The following is a 25334-nucleotide window of genomic DNA, read 5'->3' on the forward strand; positions in this document are numbered from 1 at the left end:
GCATAGTGCATTTGCCGAAATATTTGGCAATATATATATTACTCAGCTGTTGGTTGGTGAGAAATTTATTGACACGAGACATTCTGACATAAATGAAACAAACAATAGTAAACTGATACATATACATACGTAGCTTACAAATTAATATTTGGTAATTGTCGCATATCTATAGTCCAAACAGAACTGTCAAAGCCGTATAATTAGTTATATTTAAGCTTTAAGCCTTATACATACTTAGACATACTGTAGAAATAAATATTTATCTTCCAATTATGACTAGTACTAAGTCTGGTAAAAATAGCTACTGTCTGTCATTCCGGACCCCTGAGAATGCGTCCTGTGGAGTGGTCGTGATACTACTGTGGTTTTACACACTCGCTCTCCCTTTTGCTTGCTTTCAGTTTCACACTGACCTTACACTTAACATATAACTTGTAAACAACACCAAATAAAGACATGCACGGTACAGACTACATGTATATAACACCCTGTCATTAAAATTAGACAAGGTGCTTTCCACATTATAACACCACACTGACAAGTACATGTAATGTATATTAATTCATTTACAACCAAAAATTAATTGATAATTGCACCTGTGACATGTTCATATCATGCTCATGAATCCCATTGTTTAACATATACACATTAAAGATTCAATGTTAATGTAAACATGTTGCTGTCACTAGCTTGAATCAGCTAATAATGCTGATGTAAACAAAAATAAACATAAAAAGTTACAGGAATTTCTTCTTTTAGAATTTATGCCGCTGTGGCACCCAGAGTCTCGTATATTAAAATGCTGATGTTAACAAAATAAACATAAAAATTCCAGGAATATCTTCTATTGAATTGGGGCTGCGATGGCCAAGTAATTATGGTGTCCAGACATTACCACAAGCTCTTGACTCTGGGGGGGGGGGGGGGGGGGGGGGGGGGGGGGGGGGGGGAGTTAGAATCCCATATGGGCCTTGCCAGATACTGACCTCTGGTCGGTGGTTTTTCTCCTGCAGGGGGTTTTTCCTCCACCAACAAGTCTGGCACATCCTTAAATGACCCTGGCTGTTAATAGGGGTTTTTGCATATTACAGGGGCGGGTAGGTTACGTCTTTATTTTGGAGCGCAATTCACGGTTTTCTCCGAAAAGGGCTCGCAAACACATGACGTCACAATCAACACCACCCCTTAAGTGCAGATAACTCTGGCAAATTAGGAATAATCTAATTTATAATAAAACTAAAATCAAACTATTGAAATAATAGTAATCTGGATAGTCAGTATACAAATTGCGCAATAGTCCTTGTTAGTTAACAATATAAGTTTTTTCATGTGTTTCCCTTTCAACATCTGAAAATTAATGCTATAACTGATAATTGAAAACTAATTAATTTAGCAATAATTTGGGAAACGGTTAAGATTTCAACATTGATGATCGGAAAAAAATCGGTTAGTGTCAAATGGTCAATTTTTAGCCCACCATCATCAGATGGTGGGCTATTCAAATCGCCCTGCGTCCGTGGTCCGTCGTCCGCTGTCCGTCGTCCGTCCGTAAACAATGCCATTTCTTAAAAACTGCTGCAGGGATTTTGTTCAAACTTCACATGGAGGTTATCTTGTTCCTACTCTTGGTCCCTAGTTGTGCTTTTTAGATTTTGAGATTTTGAGGCTTATTGGAAAAACAAGATGGCCGCCAGGCAGCCATCTTTGATTTTGGCAGTTTGAAGTGTGTTATCGATATTTCTTGAGAACTACGGAAGGGATTTTGTTCAAACTTCACATGGAGGTTACCCTTGGTCCCTAGTTGTGCCATACAGATTTTGAGGCTGATCGGATAAACAAGATGGCCGCCAGGCAGCCATCTTTGATTTTGATAGTTAAGGTTTGATATTGCTATTTCTCAAAGAGTGCTGAAGGGGTCTTTCTCATATTTAATATGTAGGTTCCCCTAGGGCCCTAGTTGTGCATATTGCATTTTTTGGACCAATCGGTGAACAAGATGGCCGCCAGTCAAATTTAGTATCCTCACTATCCTGTAGTATAATGCCATAAAAAAGTAGATGAACATTATTTTTACCATCACAGTGATTGGTCTTTGACAAGCGATCACAAATAATGGTATATGCAGTATATATATTATATATACACGGTAAACAGAAAATCTTAATGAAAGCATATTTATAACTACTGCTTATTTAGCAGGAATAACTAATTAAGCTCCAGATTATGTTCAATAAAACATGCCGATGCGAAGAATTATTTTCATCTTATTGCAAGAATTACAGACATACTTAAACCATTTCTTCAACTTTTACCATCCGCAAAATCTTATATTATCATATAAGGGAAAGTAAATGCGTTGAAGATGCTCCAAATGCCGTCGGACCATAATGATATTCATCATTTGAACAGTAATTGGTGTTTTAATCGTGTATATATATGTCTAACACAAAAAAACAATATAAAAAATAATTTATTTCGCCTTTGGTGCATGTACAATCAGTACTTCATTCTGCTCCTGTTTTTAATAGTGAAAAAATACCATTTGTCGGCGGTAAAGCATCTTAAAACAATTTGGAATAATGTTTCAATTAAAATCTTGCTTGTATTTTGTAGATGCCTCGAAGAAAGAAGAAGTGTTTGGTGAGAGAGAGATGATGTGGAGATCTCTCGAGAAGAGACTGACGGACCCAACTGAGGAAGTGGCCTCATTAAAAACACAGCCAATTGACATAGACTTGACTGAGGAAGTGGCCTCGTTAAAAACACAGCCAATTGACCTGACGAGTGACGTGACTGAGGAAGTGGCCTCGGTAAAAACACAGCCAAGTGACCAAGCTCGTAAGAGCGCTTATGAACTTGCCAAAGAATTTGCTTATGAACTTGCCAATGAATTTGCTAATGAACTTGCCAATGAACTTGCCAATGAAGCTCGCAAGAGCGCCAATGAACTTTACAATCAAACTCAAAATCAATTGCCAAATGAAGTTTGCATGATGAGATTGCCAAATGAAGTTTGCATGATGAGATTGCCAAAAGAATTGCGAAAAATAAAATGCCAGATGAAGCTTTGGTTAAAGGTAAGGATGACTTGCAGCAGAGTATACAACAAAGTAAACAAAAACATGCTGAAATTGGAGGTGTGAATGAAATGCCCCTCCACAAAGTTGCCAAGAACTTGAATGTGTCTCAAAGTGATAGTTGTGAATCTAAATTAACTTCCAAGAATGCTGCCTCTAATAACACTACAGATGTTGTTCATGAATCTTGGGAGAAAAACTAGTCAATTCAGCAATGACCATCAAAAGAAGAAGCCACTGTATAACATAATGCTGATAACTGACAAATTGGACAGGAAAAAGATTCCAGTGAAGAAACCAGTAAGGAAACGTGTTAAAAAGCCTGATTTACAATATCATGATTGCTACTGCGAAATTGAATAGGAAAGTGGTGCCATTAAAGAAACAAAAACACCTGAATGAAATTGTATCCAAACCAGACAAGCACAAAATATACAGACGCACATCAAAATTAAGGTTTTCATGTGATTTTCATTCTTCGAATGGAAGAAGGGTTAAAACAAGAAACATGAAAATAAAACCTGATGAAAGAGCAAAGTCTAGTGCAAGTGATCCTCTTAAACGACTGACAAAAAAGAAAAAAACAAGAAAAAACTCCGGAAATGAAGAAAGCTGTAGGTTCAAAAGAAATTCAAAATTAACTAAAAAAGGTGCAAGGAAAGATGTTAACGGTGAAAATGATATGAACTCTAAGGAGGAAGTTTTCCCTGTTGAACTTGCCAATGGTGAATCTGTGGGTACTTTTGCACCAAATCACAGAAATACACTTCAGCAAAAAACACAAACAAAAGAAAGTCCCAGACATAACATTGACGATAAGAATGTGAAAAAACAAAAGAATGAAAATTCTGAAGATGTCATTATTACTAAAGACATGTCAATTCAGATACAGAAGAGAATATCGCAACTATCCAACCAAACGCATTGCATATTTGCAAGTTATTCCCAGTCAGATAGTACATTTCCAAGTATATCAAGAGGTCGTCAATGTACTTGTAATTCGCTAATGATGCTTCTTTATGCCAGACACTGCAAGTCATTTACTACTGATGTTCTTGATGAAGTCCTACACAAAGGAGACGAGCTCTATCACACTGTCATATCTGATCTTCGAGCGAGTGGAAACTTTAGGTCTTATTTGCTGCAATTTGAGGAACTCCCCTCCGACATTCATACTTCATGTTATAAATGCCATATAGAAAAACGGAACATGTTTGTTGGAATTGTCAATAACCATAAACAATTCCAATTTGTTATCCCTGCATTCATCTGTATGTTCAATGTTTGAACAAGACAATATGGGATTGATAACAATAGGGTCAATTACATCAGCATTTTGGAAAACACGTGATGGATACTTTCACTTTTTTTGATTCGCACCCCCATGGTAATGATCTATTAGATGCACAAGGAGGGAAAGCTATTCTTTGCACTTTTCCAAACATCACTGACCTTGTTGGATATATGAAAAAGTATTATGCAAGCTTGAATTTGTCTGCAGATGAACAGTTTGAAATACAGCCTCTGGTGATACATACTGATGCTGTGACGCAACCAAAATGCCACACACTCACGTTAGTGGAAAAAAGAAAACATTCTAACAGGTTTGAACTTCTCAATAAATATTTTGAAGATCAAAAGTATTTCAATCAAGCAAAAAAAAGAGACCTCTGACTTAACTACAGGAAATGATCTCAATAATACAGATAAGAGCACTGTCCAGAAAAAGATGGAAACAGAAAATACAAAGATAAATAGAAGAAACTATTATAAGAAATACAAGCAAAACCAAAGATTAAATGAAAACTACAGAAATAGAGAAAGAAAGCAAGGCTACACAAGCAAGCAGAAAGCAAGAACAAATGACAAATATCGAGCATCTGAAAGAATGAAAGAACAGAAAAGAAAACAGAAAGCAAGAACAGATGATGAATACAGAGCTTCTGAAAGAACAAAAGAAAAGAAAAGTAACCAGAGAGCAAGAACAGATGATGAATACAGAACATCTGAAAGAACAAAAGAAAAGAAAAGTAAACAGAGAGCAAGAACAAGATGATGACTATCGAGCATGTGAAAGATTAAAAGAAGTTAGAGTTAAACAGAAAGTAAGATTAGATGATGAATACAGAGCATCTGAAAGAATAAAAGAAAAGGAAAGTAAACGGAGAGCAAGAACAGACGGTGAATATAGAACAAAAGAAAGGAAAAGTAAACAGAGAGCAAGAGCAGATGATGAATACAGAACATCTGAAAGAACAAAAGAAAAGAAAAGTAAACAGAGAGCAAGAACAGATGATGACTATCGAGCATGTGAAAAGATTAAAAGAAGTTAGAGTTAAACAGAAAGTAAGATTAGATGATGAATACAGAGCATCTGAAAGAATAAAAGAAAAGGAAAGTAAACGGAGAGCAAGAACAGATGGTGAATACAGAAACAAAAGAAAGGAAAAGTAAACAGAGAGCAAGAGCAGATGATGAATACAGAACATCTGAAAGAACAAAAGAAAAGAAAATCAAGCGAAAAGCAAGAGAAAATGTAGATTATAAACATAACGAAGCAAAAATGAAACAGAAAGTTAGAACTCATGAATTTTATCGTAATCAGGAAAGAGTAAGAGAACTTATTAGTAAAAGGAAGGCTCGTCTGTCTAAATATTACCAAGAAAAAGAACGAATTGTAAAACAGATTTCAAGAAAAAATTCAACAAACAATAAAGAAAGAAAGGCTGCCAAAAGAACAAAAAGGTTGCAGAGAAATGACCCTATATTCAAACTGAAAGAGTTGCACTGTAAACGAGGAATGTATTTGAATGATGTTGTCTCAAAAATTTCACAAAACAATAGCAGAAGGTCCAGTGTATGTCTGTACAAGTTGTCACCAAAACATGGTTTAAACACTCTGTAACAGAAGTAAATAGAAACGTTGACCATAGTTCTCTTTTTACTAGATGTACTACTAATTACATATCAAAGAATGATAAGGAATGGATTTGTAGAACTTGTTCTTCATCATTGAAAAGTGGGAAAATGCCAACATTATCACTTGCAAATCAAATGTCAATTTCCTGATAAACCAGCAGAACTGAATTTGCATCAGCTTGAAGAAAGGTTAGTTGCATTGAGAATACCTTTTATGCAAATGCGTGAACTTCCCCGAGGTGGTCAATTAAGTATTCATGGAAATGTTGTAAATGTTCCAGTTGATATACAACCAACCATTAAAGCGTTGCCAAGACAGTTCGAACAAACTACCATTCCGGTGAGAATTAAAAGAAAACTGTCTTATAAAAAAGTGTGAGTTTACTGAAAACGTTCGACCAATGCATGTTTTGGCTGCTTTACATTGGCTTTTTAACAATGGTGAACTTTATAAAGAATCTGGTGTTTGAAATAGATGAAGAGTGGTTTTCAAAGGTGGATCAAAGTGCCAAAGAAATCTTTTAACACATTCATAGCATCTTCCTCAAACCAAAATGAAGAGCAGTCTGATGATGAAGGTCAGGACTCTGACACATTCAGTGAAATAGCAGATGAAGACAGGGTGATAGGTAACGCTGATACATTGATAGATCCTGTATGTCCACAGAATGACTCGATATACACATTTGCTCCTGGCGAAGGACAGCGTCCTTTGAGTTTATACTCTGACAAAGATGCGGAAGAGTTATCATTTCCTTCCATATTTTGTGGCAAACGTCGCATACCGAATACCCAAAGAGAAATAAAGGTTAATTACAGTGATGTTGTAAAATGGGAACTCCGAAATATTGATAGACGAGCAGCTAATTCTGTACCAAATCTCTTCTTCAAAATGAAAAAGATACAGATGAAGCAGATATCAGACAAAGTTTATTTGGCACTCAGAAGATGCAAAAGTAAAGACAAAAATGTCACTGCTGCTGAAGCCCTTAATCAGACACGCATGGACAAGTTGGGTAAACCTTGATGAAGGTTTCTACATATTCAGAACTCTTAGAAACTCCCCGCCCTACTTAGAAAAGAGAAAGAAAGATGTTTTTGCAATGATTCGGCAACTTGGACTACCAACATGGTTTGGATCACTGTCTGCAGGTGATACAAGATGGCATGACCTCTTGAGAATTCTAGGGGGAGTTAAATGATAACATATCATATACAAACCAGCAGATAAACAATATGACGTGGATCAACAAAACTACTTCTGGTACAAAAAGATCCAATTACCTGCACTAGGTATTTTGACCACCGTGTTCAACAATTTATCAATACAGTTTTGAAATCAGACCATGCTCCTCTTGGAACATTGACTGACTACTTTTATTCGTGTTGAATTTCAACATAGAGGTTCACCTCATATACGTATGCTTATGTGGATAAAGGATGCTCCAAAATACAAGGAAGATTCAAATGACGAGATAGCTGAATATGTTGAACATTATACATCATGTCAGTCAAATGTTCATGATAACTTGAAATCACTTGTAGACATACAGACCCATAAACACTCAAAAACTTGTAGAAAAAAGGGGGAAAAGCTGTTTGCAGATTTGGGTTTCCACTATCCCCCCAATGTCTTAAGGACAATGATTTTAGAACCTTTAGATGAAGACAATGAAATGTTGAAAAAGAAATATTCTGAAATTCAAGAGAAAATCACAAAATTAGCTGAAACAGAAAATTTAACATTGAAGATTTTCCTTACTGATGTAGCTGGTATAACAGAGGAAGAATACATTTTGTGCATAAGGGCGTCCCTTAAATCTCCAAAAGTGTTTTTGAAAAGACAACCCTGTGAAGTACGAATTAATCCTTACATGACTTCTTTTGTTAGAGGCATGGAATGCAAATCATGATCTTCAATTTGTTCTTGGAACCCATATGCATGCGCGGTATATATCGTAGCTTACATTAGTAAATCTCAAAGGGGAATGAGCTTACTTCTTGATGAAGCATGTAAAGAGGCACGAAGTGGCAATATGGATATAAAGAGACAAGTACGTCATATTGGAAACAAATTCCTTAACAGTGTAGAAGTCAGTGCACAAGAAGCAGCCTACCTAACTTTGCAACTTCCTTCTGACAAAGTCATCAAGAGATGTAGTGTTTATCAACACATCCGAGCCTCACAACCGAACGTTTCTTCTTAAGCAAAAAGATGTGCTGGAAAAACTTCCTCAAGATTCTACTGACATAGAAAGTGATAACATTGTGAAAAGATATGCAAAGCGTCCAAAGCAATTACGAAAAATGTGTCTTGCTGATTATGTTGCTGAACTTGATATAAGTTATCCAAAGAAAATGTCATCACCTGAAGAAGTCAATGATGATGATCTAAGTAAATCTGATTCTGAAGATGAAGATGATGCAGACAATGTAGATAACTGGACTGAAATAACGTTACCAAACGGTACCAGTATCCGCCGAAGAAAGCATCGTAAAGTTATTCGCTATGTTAGGTACAGTGTAAAAACTGATAGTGAAAATCATTACAGAGAGAAACTCTTGTTATTCTTTCCATGGCGAAATGAAACAACCGATTTGTTAGGGGCAATTTCAAACATATGAGGATCATTATCTGTATGTAAAACATGTTGTAGATAAACAAGTGTGCTGAATATGAACATCATACTGATGAAATTGATAGTGCCTTACAAAGAGCACATGATGATCTCAATGATGAATTTGACCAGATAAGCGCCATTAACTCAGCATACCGAGCAGCAAGATGAACAGGAAGGTTCGCATGGAAGTAAACAATTTATATACTATAGGCCCAGAAACTGCTGCTCATCAAGAATATGATATAGGGTGTTGACCTGGGTATATCACAAACAGCTGCACATGTAGAACATTCACCAACTCTCTTACCAAATGAGGAATATCTTCAACTTGTGAGACAGCTTAACTTGAAGCAAAAAGAATTTTTCTTACATGTTCTACACTGGGTTTTTTTAAAACAAGAGATGATCCTTTATATGCTTTCCTAACAGGTGGTGTCTGGAGTAGGAAAATCTGTTGTTATCAGGCATTATATCAGGCATTAAAAAGGTCGGTGTCTTTGTTCAGTAGAAGGTGAAAACCCTGACAACTGTAAAAGTTCTTCTATGTGCTCCTACAGGAAAAGCTGCTCATAATATCAATGGCACTACCATACATGCGGCCCTTCAAAATCCTACCGAATCGTGGTTACCAAAACTACATGTAGATTCTGACACACTAAATACCCTCAGAGTCAAATACAGAGATCTGTCTGTTGTTATTATTGATGAAGTGTCTATGGTGGGAAATAAGATGCTGTCACTTATAAATGAGTGTCTGTCTTCAAAAATCAAAGGAAATCAGAGTCAGTTATTTGGCGGAGGTCAGTGTAGTGCTGATAGGTGATTTATATCAATTGAAACCTGTTATGGAATACAAATGGATTTTTTGCAGACTTAGAAGAGCACATGGGTCCTCTTGCAACCAACCTTTGGACATCTTTGTTTACAATGCATGAATTAAGTGAGATACATGCGTCAGAAAGATGACAAAGATATTTGCTGAACTCCTTAATAGGATTGCGTTCGCTGGAAAATAGCACACATTTCAAATGAAGATCTCACAACTCTGAAAACAAGAATTATTAATTCTAGTGATGCACATTATCCAAGAGATGCACCACATCTATTCACAACAAACAAAACAAGTTGATAATTTCAACAAAGATGTATTTGACCTTGCCTCAAACTACAAAAAGTGACTGTACCATCTCTTGATAGTGTCGTCGGTGATATACCGGGCAAATGTCAAAAAGACCGGCTAATACAAGCACTCCAAAATGTCAGTACAACCAATACTGCTGGACTTATGAATGTTGTACCACATAGCTGTTGGAATGCCATATGAAATTACGGCTAATCTAAACATTCAAGATGGACTAGTAAATGGTGCATGTTGGGTCATGTACGGAAAATTGAATACAAACAAGAGAACACTCTCCGTCCAAGTATTATATGGGTACCGTGTACAATATCATAGACAAGTTACAAATGTACTATACATTGAAATCAAAATGTGTATTATATAAAGGCCACATAACTTACAGGTTAAGTATACAACACTAAAATAACTATACTGAAATTATTGGAGGCGGGATCGTATTTTCATGGCCTCAAATATAAATTTTGCTAATTTACGTAGATCACTTATATTTTCGCAACATAATAATTGTATCAACTTGTACATAGATGGTTTACGCCAATAAAAAGGTTTTACATATTTCTTTCTTAAATCATGATAATTAATACATATTTAAATAAAATAATATTCGTCTTCCACATCTAAATTGCAACCAGGGCACAATCTTTGTTCTCTAGCAGTATCGGTATATCTGCCTGTTTCAATGGCCAAATTATGAGCAGATAGACGAAATTTAGATAAAACAATTCGGTAATTAGGAGGTATATATTTGGTCAAATAGTATTGTATAGTAAAATGATTCACAATATGCTTATATAATATACATTTTGATGAGGAATCCAATAAGCCTCTCAAATGTTGCTGACTTTGGTCAAAAAGTCGTTGCTTTATCAAACATAATATATGTTTATGGTTATACAGATAGTGAAGATTCCATACATTACCAAAACCGATAGAAAAAAGACAATGTTTAAAGCATAAACATTAATCATATATAATTAAACAGCAAAGGTTGGATTCTCGTACCACGTGCCTATGACTCCAAATATAGATATGACATATTCTGTTTATTTACTTGATAACAAATGAAGATCATTGATATGTATCGCCGTCCTATTTAAGGCTAACGTGGATTGTGCAACATCCTTTACACGTGTTCGATACTGTCATGAGTGCTGGAATGAAAATTAGTAACGAAAAGCGCTGAATGGTACTGATACTATAGAAAAATAAACAGTGTAGGGTCATATTCTAATACTGCAAGAGACCGTTTTCAAAAGTAAAATGAATGCGCGTACGTGGAATATACTATACCTAATGTTTATAGGTATATTGACACAATCATTCAGTGCCGACGCAGGTGGAACTCTAGACTACAGCAAGGCCATGAAGACTCTAAAAACATTGACTGACCGAGAGCATATCAGAATGACAAGAACAACTTTAATCACTGAATTATTTGAAGGTATTGTTGGGAGATCACAACCTTACATCGACAGATTCAAAGAAGTTCTTTTCGTGGAGAGGGATGAAGTGGCGAGAGAGAATTTCAACGTTTCTCAGGAGTGTTTGGATGATGCTAAACAAGTAATAATTGGATTAGAGAGGAGAGAGTACTGGGCCATGCAAAGTAAGTATGACATGGTATTTGTTTAAAAAAAGGTTTTATTCTAAAAAACAATAATGATTCGCAAATAGATTCTAGCTTTGTAAAAGAAAGAATGAAAATATTTTAGATTAATAGTGTCATCGTATACGTTGCTTTGATTGAATCGAAAATGTCATGATTTTTAAGATATGCTCAACATCTTTGTAATTAGAATCTGCAACAAAGTTAGTTATCGAAATACGCCTAATAGTCTCGTGATGAAAATGCTAAGTAGTCTCGGAAACATAATTTGCATAATTTAAACGAACAAAAGCGATCGATCTTTTTAAACATTTGAAAAGAGTTTGAAGTTACTTTTCACAAACTTGTATTTTTATCCAGTGCTTGACGCCATGGCCAAGCCTCCTAGTGACATCCTGAGCGGTAACATATACTGGACCGGAGGTTACGAGGAGTGTTTAGCGGTGGAGGGGACGGTGTATGTAAATATTACCAGTGATACTGGACCGCAGTACCAGATACACGCCAGACAATGTCTAGGTTCACTACAGCTGGTAAGGCCTTTATTCTGTTTATTTATCTTTTGATTTTAAGTATTTGAAAAAAGTAATGTCAAGTGCTTTTAGGACGTCTTTACTATGTGAGATGAGAGACATACGTTTTGTTAGCTGTGTCTTCACAATGTGAGATGAGAGACATACGATTTGTTTGCTGAGTCTTAACTATGTGAGATGAGAGACACGTTTTGTTAACTGTATCTTTACTGTGTGAGATAAGAGACACGTTTTGTTAACTGTATCTTTACTATGTGAGATAAAAGACACGTTTTGTTAACTGTATCTTTACTATGTGAGATAAGAGACATACGTTTTGTTAGCTGTGTCTTCACAATGTGAGATGAGAGACATACGATTTGTTTGCTGAGTCTTAACTATGTGAGATGAGAGACACGTTTTGTTAACTGTATCTTTACTATGTGAGATAAGAGAGACACGTTTTGTTAACTGTATCTTTACTATGTGAGATGAGAGACATACGTTTTGTTAGCTGTGTCTTCACAATGTGAGATGAGAGACATACGATTTGTTTGCTGAGTCTTAACTATGTGAGATGAGAGAGACACGTTTTGTTAACTGTATCTTTACTATGTGAGATGAGAGACATACGTTTTGTTAGCTGCGTCTTCACAATGTGAGATGAGAGACATACGTTTTGTTAGCCGGGTCTTTACTATACGAGATGAGAGACACACGTTTTGTAAGCTGTGTCTTTGCGTCCGTTCGTGCCTCCTTTTCATAGTATAAAATAATTGTTTATCAGATAGTGCTGACTCATCAACCATCCTACAGAAGATAACGAGCAGCACACCACACCTAGTCACATTATACTAAGTTCAGATTAATCAGTTACACACTCCAGATCCATAAATATATGGTTTGAATAAACATTATTATCAAATTAATATAAATTTATCTTTCAGAAACAAGCTTATAGCCAAGGGTTAATAATTAAGAATTATATCAAATATGACAAAGCTGATCAAAAAGTGATAAAACAGGGGGAAAGGTTTAAATACATCTCTACCAACCATGTGTTAAAAGCAGCACCCCTAATATCATATCTGTTTCAAGCACTGTGTTCTCACACTAGTCAGTTAATATCCATTTCTGAGCTGCTAGCTAAATTGAAGATCCCCTAGTTTATTAGGATATAGGTTTATATCCTATCTCTGAAAATCTTTAAAATATCTCGGAATCTGTGAAATATCTCGGAATCTATAAAATATCTCAGAATCTATAAAATATCTCGGAATCTGAATAAATAACGGCAGGATAACAACAATAAAACAGCAAGCAAATAAATGAAATATCTAATGAATATGCATTAAATTCAAGCTTTTTAACTTTTTATAATTCGTTAATGCTTAAAGATGCTCCACCGCTGACGAATGGTATTTTTTCACTATCAAAAACAGGATCAGACGATTTGGTATTTTTCTCAGTTAGAAAAGTTACTTACTTTACACCATTACCACCATTGAAAAGTTTGAGCTTCTAATTTTACTACAAGATAAAAATATTAGAAATAATTAATTGCATCCCGAAAAAAATCCGTGGCACTATGTTCTATATAGAATGAAGTTCTGACTGCGCATGCACCAAAAGCAAAATATTTTTTTTATTTTTTTTTGTGTTTATTAGACATATGTATACACGATTAAACACCAATTGTTGTTCAAATGATGAGTATCATTTAGGGTCTGACGGCGGTGGAGCATCTTTAAAAACGGTTGTAGTGACAGATAATAAAAATAATGTATTTAAGGTTTTTTTTCCTTTTCGCTAAATAGCTTAATTAATATTCAAGATCTTCACGTAAGATTCTTTTTTATGACAGCGATTTATTACTAAATAATCAACTTATTACGTTTCAAGTAAATACGTTTTCACGAATGTTTTAATTTGAAAGGGAAAACTAGGACTACAACTGGGATTCTGTATACCAAAACGATGTAGTGTGGAGGATGCGGATAGACTTGTTAACACAGGTAAGGTATGGTAGATACCCAAGGACTGATTTAAGAAATTGAAATGTCTTGATAATATAACCCGAAACCAAAGTATCTTTATCAAACTGAATAGGAACGGTTACAATTGGGAAAGTTCGACTTATCAAACGTAATCCAATTCTAAGTCTAACAATAAATTGGAATAATTCGCATAAGATATATTATCATACACTGAATAAGTCAAACTTTACAACAACAATGTCGTTTAACATAAGTCATATCAGCCAATAGAACTATTACTTGAATGGCTTTAAATGCAAGTCATGACATGCAAGTCAAATATTATCATCCCGATGTCGTTTTGCACAAGTCATAACAACCAATAGAACTCTTACTTCAATATCATTACCACAAGTCATAACAACCAATAGAACTCTTACTTCAATATCATTTACACAAGTCATAACAACCAAAAGAACTCTTACTTCAATATCATTTACACAAGTCATAAAAACTAATAGAACTCTTATTTACAAGTCATAAAAACTAATAGAACTCTTACTTACAAGTCATAAAAACCAATAGAACTCTTACTTACAAGTCATAACAACCAATAGAACTCTTATTTACAAGTCATAAAAACCAATAGAACTCCTACTTACAAGTCATAAAAACCAATAGAACTCCTACTTACAAGTCATAAAAACCAATAGAACTCTTACTTACAAGTCATAAAAACCAATAGAACTCTTACTTACAAGTCATAACAACCAATAGAACTCTTATTTACAAGTCATAAAAACCAATAGAACTCTTACTTACAAGTCATAAAAACCAACAGAACTCTTATTTACAAGTCATGACAACCATTATAACTCTTATTTCAATGACGTTTTACAAAAGCTATATCTTTTTTACCTGAATACACAAGATAAATACATACACAATTGACAAATAATGTACAGAAGATAATCACCGGTTTCTCTTCCAGCTTTTTCTGTGTTCTCCAATACATTACGGATCAATGGCATGGTTTGTCCTGAAGTGGAAACGGAATACGACACGAAGGCCATCGTCAGCTTGTAAGCAAAACAAAATATTTTATTAGCCTGTTATTTACATATTGGAGGTCCTTATTTTGTCTTCACGGGAGTGAAACATATTTTTCTTTAACAATTAAGGGACAAAGCTATGTACCACGTGATACCTGATAACGGTTTTGCAAGACTTGTATATCCGTTGGTGATGAAACGTTACCGCTGAAATGACGTTAGTGCGGGATATCATGTCTTAGTGACATTCCATCACCTAAAAGAAACAATAGCCCCTTATAAACATGATCAGGTTTCACGTGGCAGTACGTGAATTAATCACATTACCAAACATGACTCTTGTCCAATAAAATCATACCAAACACAATACTGGAAACCCGAGCAACTTTAGATTGCACAATGAATTTTACCACAACGTCCAGAGTCTATGGAAAACCATACACAATGTTAGAAATATCATTAATTCAGAGGAAACGGGATAAAATCTTAGAGTGCGTCGTGGAGAAAAACCATATTATCCAGAAATTTAATTCCATTTTAAGGGCTCGCGGTATCCAAATGTAAATGTGCCCGACAATCTTAAACTAGTTCTTTCCTCTGTTCCGAGAGTTTGATAATTGAGTAAGACACTTGGCCCTTACTGACTTTGTGTCGATGTTATTTTGTCGTGTACTTTGGCTTTTCACATCTACATGAATACTTCATAAAGTTTCCTTGTCAAGACCAAAACGAATATATTTGTGATCGAAAACTGTTAAAGCAGTATATTGAAAAAAAATATTCTCTCTTTGTCACCAGATTGATCTGCAGTATTATTGGCCTCATGATGGTAATTGGAACCGGATATGACGTCATCGTCTTAAGAGGGCGACAATTTAAAGGGGAAAATAAAGTCAGTCCTAATGTCGTTACGAAAGTGGATAACACAGGGGATTCCCTCAACGAAAGTACCAGTCTACTAAACAAGGCGAAAACTATTAAAGTTAAGGAGAAAGATCAGGGTAGGTAAAAGTTATAAATATAATTGGAAGTTTGCGGTTAAAGGCATATTTTCCTGTAATAATAACACAATCAATTGATATAATATCTTAAACTGATAGTATTGCTATTATTGTCTATCTATTATATTGGTCATCATTATATTGCATATACATTTGGTACAATTTTGCAACATCAATTCCAAATTTAGAAAGATGAACATAATTCATTTAGTATAAATGACGGAGACAATTATATAACTGATGCTTATAGAAAATGACAATTGTTAAATGTGGGTCTAACTCGGCGTTTCACTAAACGGGCTAACTTCCGGATTAACTTGGCCAAAGTTAGCTTACTCCCTGACTTATGCCGCTCATTCAAACGGGCCCTCAAGTACTCCTGTAATTACAATTATCATGTTTTCCAGGAACTCTTGTCAAAGTGCTGATGTCCTTCTCTGTGATGAGTAACGGTGAAAGGATCCTGAGTACAGCCCAGGCCCAGGGCAGTCTGACCGCTCTAAATGGCATGAGGTTCCTCAGTATCTCCTGGGTCATAATCGGACATTGTTTCCTGTTCGGTCTCATTTCGCCTACAAGTAAGAGCTGTTTTACTCGTAGTCATAGATTATAGCGTTATATTCACACTCGCATTGCCTACAGGGTTCTTTAAACTCCAGTGTTCATATTTTGTGATGATGATTTGAATCTTAAATGTATGATTACTATATATAATATACAATTTCTGCTATTAGCAGGATCTTCTTACGTTTAAGGAAATATAGTTAAAGACCCACTACCTTTCCGAAATTGTTTTTCCTTACAAACAATAATAACATACGGAAATATATATCAATGGCCTAAGAGGAAGTTACAACAGCAAACAAAAAAGATTTCCTTCGTAAACTATGTTAACAGTCAAGATCTTTTCGCTGTTTTGCCATCTGGTAGTGTAATATTTCGTGCGGTAATTAGGACGATGACTGGAAACATAAAACGACCCGCGTTGTAAAAATAAACATTTATTTATACCTCGTGATGACATTCTTCACCACCAAAAGTTGCAGATCGCATAATGATGAAACATTACAGTCATTTGATGAACTGTCAACTGGTTTCTTTCGTTTCATCATACGCCTATAAAGTAAATAAACCATAGGTATGAAATGTTATTATTAATATTAATATTGATATGCTTATTACTTGGTAATCTACTTACTTTCTAACCCTAACCTCAACTATCTGTAATTGATTACAGTCAATCCACTTCGCTACTCAGATAAAGTTTATCATTTATGGACATTTCAAGCTATAGCAAATGCTTTCGTTTCCGTCGACACGTTTTTTACAATGAGGTATGTATCTTAAAAGACATTGACAGCTCATTTGGGATCCTGTCATATTTACGCTTATTATGGCTTCTGCTACAGTGAAATCAGCAAGTTTATTTTTTGTGGTTTTTTCTATTACCTTAACCAGAATATTAATCTCTTGGTAATGCCTGCTTTTGTTTGTTAAACGATTGTGATATCAATTGACAACATTAATTTTTAATCTCAATGAATGAAAACCCTATTAGTGGGTGTATTATTTAAGTCTTACAGTGACATTCTGTGAACAAACAATATGGTTGTGAAATTTTAAGAATATGTCTGAAATGGTTTCTTTAACATAATACCATAAAAGGCTTAGAAGAAATACAAAATAATAAGTTACAAACAAATTTAGAAATTGACTTCATACAATATTACTCTACAAAACTATAAGGTAATATTTCATCAAACATAATCTTCTTTCCTTTTTTCAGTGGTCTTTTGCTAGCCTACCTATTCATGAAAGACATAAAGAAAAACGGGAAAATGAATTGGCCCTTATTTTATTTTCACAGATTCTGGAGGTAAATTCATGATCAGATACATGTATCTACACTCACCCATCTTTCATTAACTCCTGTCAACAGATTACGGGCTAACCGTCTGTTGATCTCAGTTCATAACATATGGCGTCACGACGATTGTTTAGCATTTGTAGATTACGTCACAGTGATTTGTTTGAATAATGGTCAACGTCGTATTAAAATCGTGACAATTTTGTTATGAATAGATCTAGCATATACAGAAAAGTATATTGTTTGGTTTAATATTGATTGCTGTAATCATATTATGAAAATATGCGTTTACTGATGTGAAATCGGGGAACAGCAATGAACTCTAGGGGATTCTAGCCACTTCCTTCTATCTATTACAGTTGACTCCGATATAAATACTGATGTTTGAACTATGTTGACCTGGATCTTATTTGTATGGTTGACCTTTCAACTTGGCAAACTTTGTTGACTTATGTTGACCCAAATCTCCAGAGTCAAACTTGTTAAAAAGAACACTTCTACAAAGCGAACAACTTTTATATGTACATTAAGGATATTTTTTTCTTCTTTGGTGTCCTTTATAGACAGTTTTTACCGTAAAGTTTGAGTATGACATTGTCTTCTCCTTGACCCAGGTTGACCCCGATTTACATGCTGGTGCTAATGATAGATGCTAATCTCACTAAATACATGGGAGGAGATGGTGGACCAGCCTGGCCTAAAGATGGAATCGAGAGTTACTGTGAGACACGGTGGTGGACGAACCTCCTATATATAAACAATCTGTTCTCCATGGAAAAAATGGTACAGAAAAGTTTCATAATCTTATTTTGTTTATTGATATCGTTTGATTGATGTGTATTGTAAGTATTGATGTCACTATCTTTTAGTTTCGTCGGGGTATGATGAATATTTTTGCGACCGTTTTTTTCCATACACCAATGAAAAATATTGCTTGAAAGAATATTGTTTTTCAAAGCCCGACAAAATCAGGAAAAAGTGGCATCAATGCCTTGAAACAACTTTTAGACTACTGATAAAATAGAAAACGTTTATGTGTACGATTTCATTGATTTTCCAAGCAAGGGAATGTGTTTTCCATATCAATACGCAATGTCGATGTTTTTATTGTGACACCATAATAACATCTGGTTTCTGCTCCATTTTAGATTCGGATTTAGTTTAAATAAATCTATATATACCAAGGTCATATATGAGAACGTTCACAACTTCCCTATTACCAATTGACGATATAGCTTAAGCCTCTCATTGGTCACAACCAAGTTGACCTTGTCAGCGTCTGAGATGATATTTATTCTAATAACATTTTATGTAATTATGTTTCAGTGTATGGCCTGGTCTTGGTACCTGTCCAATGATATGCAGTTTTTCGTCATCAGTCCGCTACTACTTGTACCTCTCTATCGGTTTGTATTCCTTTGCGTTATCTACCTTGCGGGTAGGTATCGATTGTGCCGTCATTACGTTATGAGCAAAAAGTGCATCATTGGAAAATATGACTTAACACTCATTGAGCATGACCTAACAATCAGTAGCTATCTTCAAGGAAAGAATTAATATGCAAATAAAGAATACTTATATTCATCCTACTTACATATTATTAACAGATTTTTCCAATTAATTATGAGATTTGTTAATGATTTATTTCTTCGTTTAAAACAGTTTTGGGGTATCGAAATGAAACTCATTGGAAATATACTTATATACACATAACTGACACGTTTATCCATGCCATATGGCCATAAGGTAAATATGATGAGATACACGTGTAATAGGACTTTACGCCAATACCATCCTTTTAACCTAGACTGGTTGGGAATATAATCTGTCTCAATATAGACCATTGTCAACTTACATTTTTTGCAATAGAATTAGCCAGGTTACTACCATTGGTTTAACTTGTAAAGTAGTTTCTTAATGTTGTCATGTTTTAGTATAAAATAATTAAATAATACGGGAAAGAGAGATAATTTTTTCTTCCGATGTAATATTATAAATCACGAAAAGCTGTAATTACCTGATTTACCTGACTTCGGTCTATACAGGCAACCATATCTCTTGACCTCCTCAACTTAGACGATAGTCACTTGATATTTTGTTCCGGTTGTAAATTTCCTTTAATTAATTTATATATTTCCTTCATTGTAAATCCATTTTATTTTGCCTTAATGCCGATAGGTGAGTCATTTTAATTAATCAATTTCCCTGGCGTTTGATGTTTGGTGTTTTATTTTTTTCAGTAAAAAATTCGCTGGTTTAGCGGTTTGTGTAGTAGCGTTATTTGCATCACTTCTAACTACAGGAATTCTCAGCACCCATAACAAGTGGATTGTCACAACTTTTTTACCTGGGACTTCTATGGAGTGAGCTACATTCTTTGCAACTCAAAAATATGTACTTCTTTTTACGCTTAAATATTCGGATATTTGTCAAACAGTAATACAGATCATATCTAAAATAGTAAAGATAAATTAGTGGAAAATGATCTCACATTCATCACATTATTCTTTACTTTAACCATAATGAACATTTTGTTCAATATTAAGCAGTTGATTTGCAAACAACGCCATAATGTTTACAAATGAATGACATACTACTATGATAAGGCAGTTTGTATTGGTCTGTTCGTCAATACAGACCCGCAATGGCAGAACCTGACATATTTTTGGTTTTGTAGCGAGACTATGTCCTATCAAGATGGGTATTACTCCAAACCCTGGTGCAGGATCAGTCCATACATTATCGGTATAATGACTGGATTCGCTCTCCAAGAGTGTGAATGTAAATTCAAAATCAACAAGGTATGGTTGTATTGTAGACAACTTAATAAGTAAGCATTGATGTCAGTAATGCTTAATATCATCGGGGTATGAAAAAAAAATTTGTTTGCAAACCGTTTGAATCCGCGTAGGTAATACATAAAACACGTTTTAATGCACGATTCTATTGGTTTTTCAATACATGATTTGCCAAATGTATATACGACGTCAATTTCCCTATTGTGACGTCACAATAATGCCAGATTTTCGCGCCATTCTCGGATTTAGAAAGCCAGATTTAGTATGAAAGCAAAGGAATATTAATTATTTTTGTATAATTAATTTTTCAAATGTCGTCATCGCAAAAAAACGGAAAATTAGAAAGCCAGATTTAGTATGAAAGCAAAGGAATATTAATTATTTTTGTATGAAGTTATCAAAAATGTCGTCCTCGGTGTTCCAGGGGTTGAAATTCATGTCGTCATATCCACCATTGGACTATATCATAGCAAAATAAACGGTTCGGTGTTTTGACAACAAATGACCAGGGAGTGAAGTCCTTTAATGTACATGAAAAAAATCTAGGTAGTTATGTTCTTTTAAAATAATAATAATGAATATCGAATAATAAAATTAGTTTGGCGTCGCTCTCTCTGTAATGTTCAAATAAAACTTCTGCGTGCATGTGAATGGTCAATTTTTCTCTCATACTGCCTTAAGTTGTACTAGGAAATAGTCCATGGGAGGATATAAAGGCATTAAAAGTAACCAATGGAGTGTCGGAGATGAGCAAATGCATGTACATTTGTAGGAATTGTAAGTTAGCTATCAAACATGTGGTTCCTGAAACATAATCTAGATAAATAATATTTATATAATTCATCTTAAAGCTGATGTTACTACTTCCATTTCGTTGTCAGTGTTTATCATTCGCATTTCTTTAATTAAGTCGTTCAGTACCTAAATTTACTATAATTCACGTCATTTATTCTAAAACGCTTGTAAACTCTCATTTCAGTCGTTCATATAACCTTTCGCTTATATGTGAGTTTGTTGTAATTTCTTCTTCAGTTTTAGTTGTTTTTTTTGGTTTTGTGGTATTTTTTTTAAGTATGCAGTTGCAATTCATGAAATCAAAACATTTCATATCAATATTTCCTAGTATCGTATCTATGTACTATGGAACATGCGTAAATCCTTGCGCTCAGAAGACGCTAAGTAGAATAATTATATCTTTTCGGTTATCTGATTTTTTCCCATTGTTTATTCCCACTAATTAATAACATATGTGGAATTTTTTTAATCGTTATAGTGGTTGAACCTGCTGTGTTGGCTGATCGCCGCTGGTGTTGCTTGTTCAGTTCTTTACGGGTTATACGGAGTAATGACCGGTTCTACTATTAGTGTACCGGTAGCTTCATTTTACAACACTGTTAATAGGGCAGCTTGGGGAGCGTGCGTATGTTGGGTCATATTCGCATGCGCGACCGGAAATGGGGGTAAGTCTCTTATGCAATGATTTCATATTGCATATTTTACATTTCTAGGTGTTTGACATTGTACATTCGGTATCTATATCACAAATTTCGTTCGTTGTATGAGTCATTTTCCTTCACTTTATATTTCATTTTTTGCATTATTTTGCATTATTTCGATTGATTTATCAATAGCGAAAAATATAACATGTCCATTTTTAGACATTTTTTAACGGAGATAAATAAAGTTAAATGAGAAAAACAAAAGCTTACTTCGCCTACAGACATATCCTGTATTATTAATTGTTATCATTTCTTAAAGTAGAAATAAGTCCGCTTAACCTGCTTATATTATTAGTTTTTTCCCTAATATATTTCATTGTATAGAGTTGTTTGATTTCATAAATGGGATGTAGCATGGGGGCAGTGAAGTACATAAGATCCCAATATATAGGTATGTGTACGTTATCTCGGCATTGCAAGGACGATATATTAGAAATATGCCGCTGATGTAGCGTAGGCCAAATTTGTCCTACGATTTTACATTTTAAAGAGGTACCGCGAGCTGACTATATATCAGGCAAAAAATAAATTTAAAAAGCCTGATAATATAGCCAGGTTTAGCGGACTAAGTAGAAATCTCCTAGTAAAGAAATCCAAATATTTTGATTGACGACTATGATTCATAAATGAAGTTGCATGAAATTTATGAATTGTCAAAATATTGTTTTTAAGGGAAATCATTTTTATTAAAATATAAACTTTATTTATTTCATATCGATTGCGAAATAATTTATACAACTTATACAAATCATTGCCTGGAGAAAACCGACGTGATCGGGCAGGTAGCCCGGACATTTCACGGCAGGGGTTCGGTCGCCGGCCAGCTTGGTGAAAGACGAGTGTGTTAACCTATACACCATCTGATCACCCCAGTTTTCTTTTTTAATTTTTTGTCTGTGTTTATTTGTATACCTATGCAATACTGGTTACACTAATTTACAATCTATTACAAAAAAATCTTAACCTTTCCTTTACTGATCATATCTCTGTTAAATGATAATTTATAATTTTGTTTCAGGTTTTGTGAATACTCTGTTGTCTTGGAAGGCGTTTGTTCCACTCAGCCGTCTGTCGTACGCAGCATATCTCATACATCTAGTGTTTATAAGTGTTATAAACAGCACGGCACAATACCCAATTTATTCAACAATTATAAACCAGGTGAGATATATGTATGGATTCAGATCAATTAAGATATATTCATATCTAAGTTCTTCAGTAGCAAGGGTCGTTTGAGGACGGAAAGTCCTTGATCGAGCCTACCAACTAATGGATGATTCCTAGATACCAAACCATGACCTGTTACTAGATACCTAACCATGACCTGTTACTAGATACCAAACCATGACCTGTTACTAGATACCAAACCATGACCTGTTAATTCATAGTTTATTTGCTGTGTATTGTATAAAGCACATACCATTATTACAGGTTATATTAAGTGACGTAGTGAGACCATTTCCTAGCACGCAGTATAAAGATTTGTTATTTATTGCTGCCATGGAGGAATTATCTGAAAGCTGAAATACGGAAATGAAATCATCAAATCAGTTAGCCGTTAAAGTGTTAAAGCTATATGTGCCGTAGTTTTCATACTCACGAATCAAGAAGAGCTTTTAATATGTTATTCAGCACCAACAGTTACCAACATTTTGAGAATTACAATACTTTCAATGTATAGGTTTTAATTATACAACTACAAAAAAGAGCTCAAAATGATTTTTGGCAGTACTGTCAAAAATCATTATATTAACATCTTCAGTGTAATGAAATGAGTACATACGGTCAGACCATGAAGCCATATTCTTGTCCCCGATTTCATTGCACATTTTTACAGTATTATTAGTAATTGTAAAGTGATTTCCGAAGGTATGTTTCCATCTAAACATGTATAAGGCATAAAAAACAAGAATTTTACAGTACATAACCAATGTGTTCTAACTAAGGTTTATAAGGCATTGTATATGTTTGTCTGTCCATTTGAATGATTTTCACAGCTTTATTCATTAAAACTTATGGTTTTAAATAGATAATTGAAGAAAAAATAACATGTCCAAATTTTCGGCCATTTACGGCACATATAACTTTAACAGTGATGTAACTATGAAGGAAATATTTGTAAATGTTTATATATTTGTTAATTTCATGATTTCAGGTTGTATTCTTCCTGGGTATACTGGTGTTAACATTCCTTGCATCCTTCGTGGTTTCACTAGCGTTTGAGTCCCCTATGATGGGACTGGAAAAAGTTGTGTTCCGAAGGAAACGGTGATAAACTAATCTCTTGACGCCCTAATAGGTTCTAAATATGGGGTGACTTGGTCATCTACCGTGAATTGATGTGGCTTTAACCGGATTGTCTTTTCATGGCAATGATAGATTGCACAAGACATTGTTTAGAAATGCAGTATTATTTTTTACAATCGTTTCAATGGATCGTATGAGTGAATCGTGGTTTCACCTACGGGAAACTAAATAAAATATAAAAACAACAGTAGCACTAACAGTACGTTACGCTTATGAAGTTTTAAGAGCAGTTGGCTTGTGTTGTTATTACTGAAGTTACCGAGTCCTATGTATTTCAGTTTCTCTCTGTCTCAGTCATAAATATATTGTTTGTGTCATTAAATTAATTTGCACATCATTTTTAAATAATTTAATAATTATCTCATTAAAATACTCAGTCTGAGAAAGGCACTTTATGAAATGGTACCGTACGCGCTTCAGTAAATGTTTCATTGTGGTGCAATAAAATCCTATATATTCATGAAAGCCGGTTTCTTCCAAAACAGTGTGGTATGTTGGCCATCTTCGATACAATGATCCTTGCAGTTATTATCAGTTTTGATGCGTACCTTACTCTACGAGATCATCCATAATAACCAAGAAGGCCGAACAGCTGTAAAAAAGCACGCTTTCAGGGAATATAAAGAATGCAATTGCGGGTACAGTGTACCAAAAACGCAAAACAGTCGGTACAGTTCAACGTTTATCACAGCAAATTGTTTTACCTGAAGCCTGCCATATTGCCGTGTACGCTACCATTTGATAACGTTGATTTCCACTCTACTATTATTAACTACATGTAGCTAGAAATTCTGTCCACTGCACAATGTGGTAAGATCACTAATAGCATTTTACATATTTTTCAAATTTACCATTTTTGGAAAGCTACATGTCCATAAGGTCTGATTCCAAAATGGGAGTTTGCTCGCTGCATTGGTTGGTCTGGTACTGCAAGCTATGTACTCGTATCGACGATGAT

General features: G+C 34.7%; 2 protein-coding genes across 2 annotated transcripts; both read left to right on the plus strand.

The window, feature by feature from the left end:
• Window positions 1–5005: 5005 nt before the first annotated feature.
• LOC138317512 (DNA ligase 1-like) lies at window positions 5006–8785 on the plus strand. Its single transcript, XM_069259279.1, has 5 exons — window positions 5006–5405; window positions 6533–7012; window positions 7542–7852; window positions 8142–8429; window positions 8654–8785. Exons 1-5 carry the CDS (start codon window positions 5006–5008, stop codon window positions 8783–8785), a joined length of 1611 nt encoding a protein of 536 aa, XP_069115380.1.
• Window positions 8786–10883: 2098 nt separating this feature from the next.
• Window positions 10884–24713, plus strand: LOC138320564 (nose resistant to fluoxetine protein 6-like). The gene is made up of 15 exons (XM_069263622.1): window positions 10884–11364; window positions 11725–11897; window positions 13813–13891; window positions 14844–14934; window positions 15703–15905; window positions 16313–16483; window positions 17143–17239; window positions 17692–17781; window positions 18387–18555; window positions 19099–19178; window positions 20013–20135; window positions 20450–20573; window positions 21844–22030; window positions 23088–23230; window positions 24225–24713. Exons 1-15 carry the CDS (start codon window positions 11019–11021, stop codon window positions 24339–24341), a joined length of 2193 nt encoding a protein of 730 aa, XP_069119723.1. The 5' UTR covers window positions 10884–11018; the 3' UTR covers window positions 24342–24713.
• The last annotated feature ends 621 nt before the right edge of the window (window positions 24714–25334 follow it).

This window comes from Argopecten irradians, chromosome 1 (genome assembly GCF_041381155.1).
Source record: "Argopecten irradians isolate NY chromosome 1, Ai_NY, whole genome shotgun sequence".
NCBI lineage: Eukaryota > Metazoa > Mollusca > Bivalvia > Pectinida > Pectinidae > Argopecten > Argopecten irradians.

Bases quoted from the DNA above. Each gene is read 5' to 3' on its own strand.
- LOC138317512 (XM_069259279.1), top strand. From the start codon at position 5,006: ATGAATACAGAGCTTCTGAAAGAACAAAAGAAAAGAAAAGTAACCAGA. The intron at 7,853-8,141 runs GTACGAATTAAT...CTTCTGACAAAG, and splicing joins TGAAAAGACAACCCTGTGAA to TCATCAAGAGATGTAGTGTT. The intron at 8,430-8,653 runs GTAGATAACTGG...AACATGTTGTAG, and splicing joins ATGAAGATGATGCAGACAAT to ATAAACAAGTGTGCTGAATA.
- LOC138320564 (XM_069263622.1), top strand. From the start codon at position 11,019: ATGAATGCGCGTACGTGGAATATACTATACCTAATGTTTATAGGTATA. The intron at 16,484-17,142 runs GTAAGAGCTGTT...AATTGATTACAG, and splicing joins CGGTCTCATTTCGCCTACAA to TCAATCCACTTCGCTACTCA. The intron at 20,574-21,843 runs GTATGGTTGTAT...TAATCGTTATAG, and splicing joins GTAAATTCAAAATCAACAAG to TGGTTGAACCTGCTGTGTTG.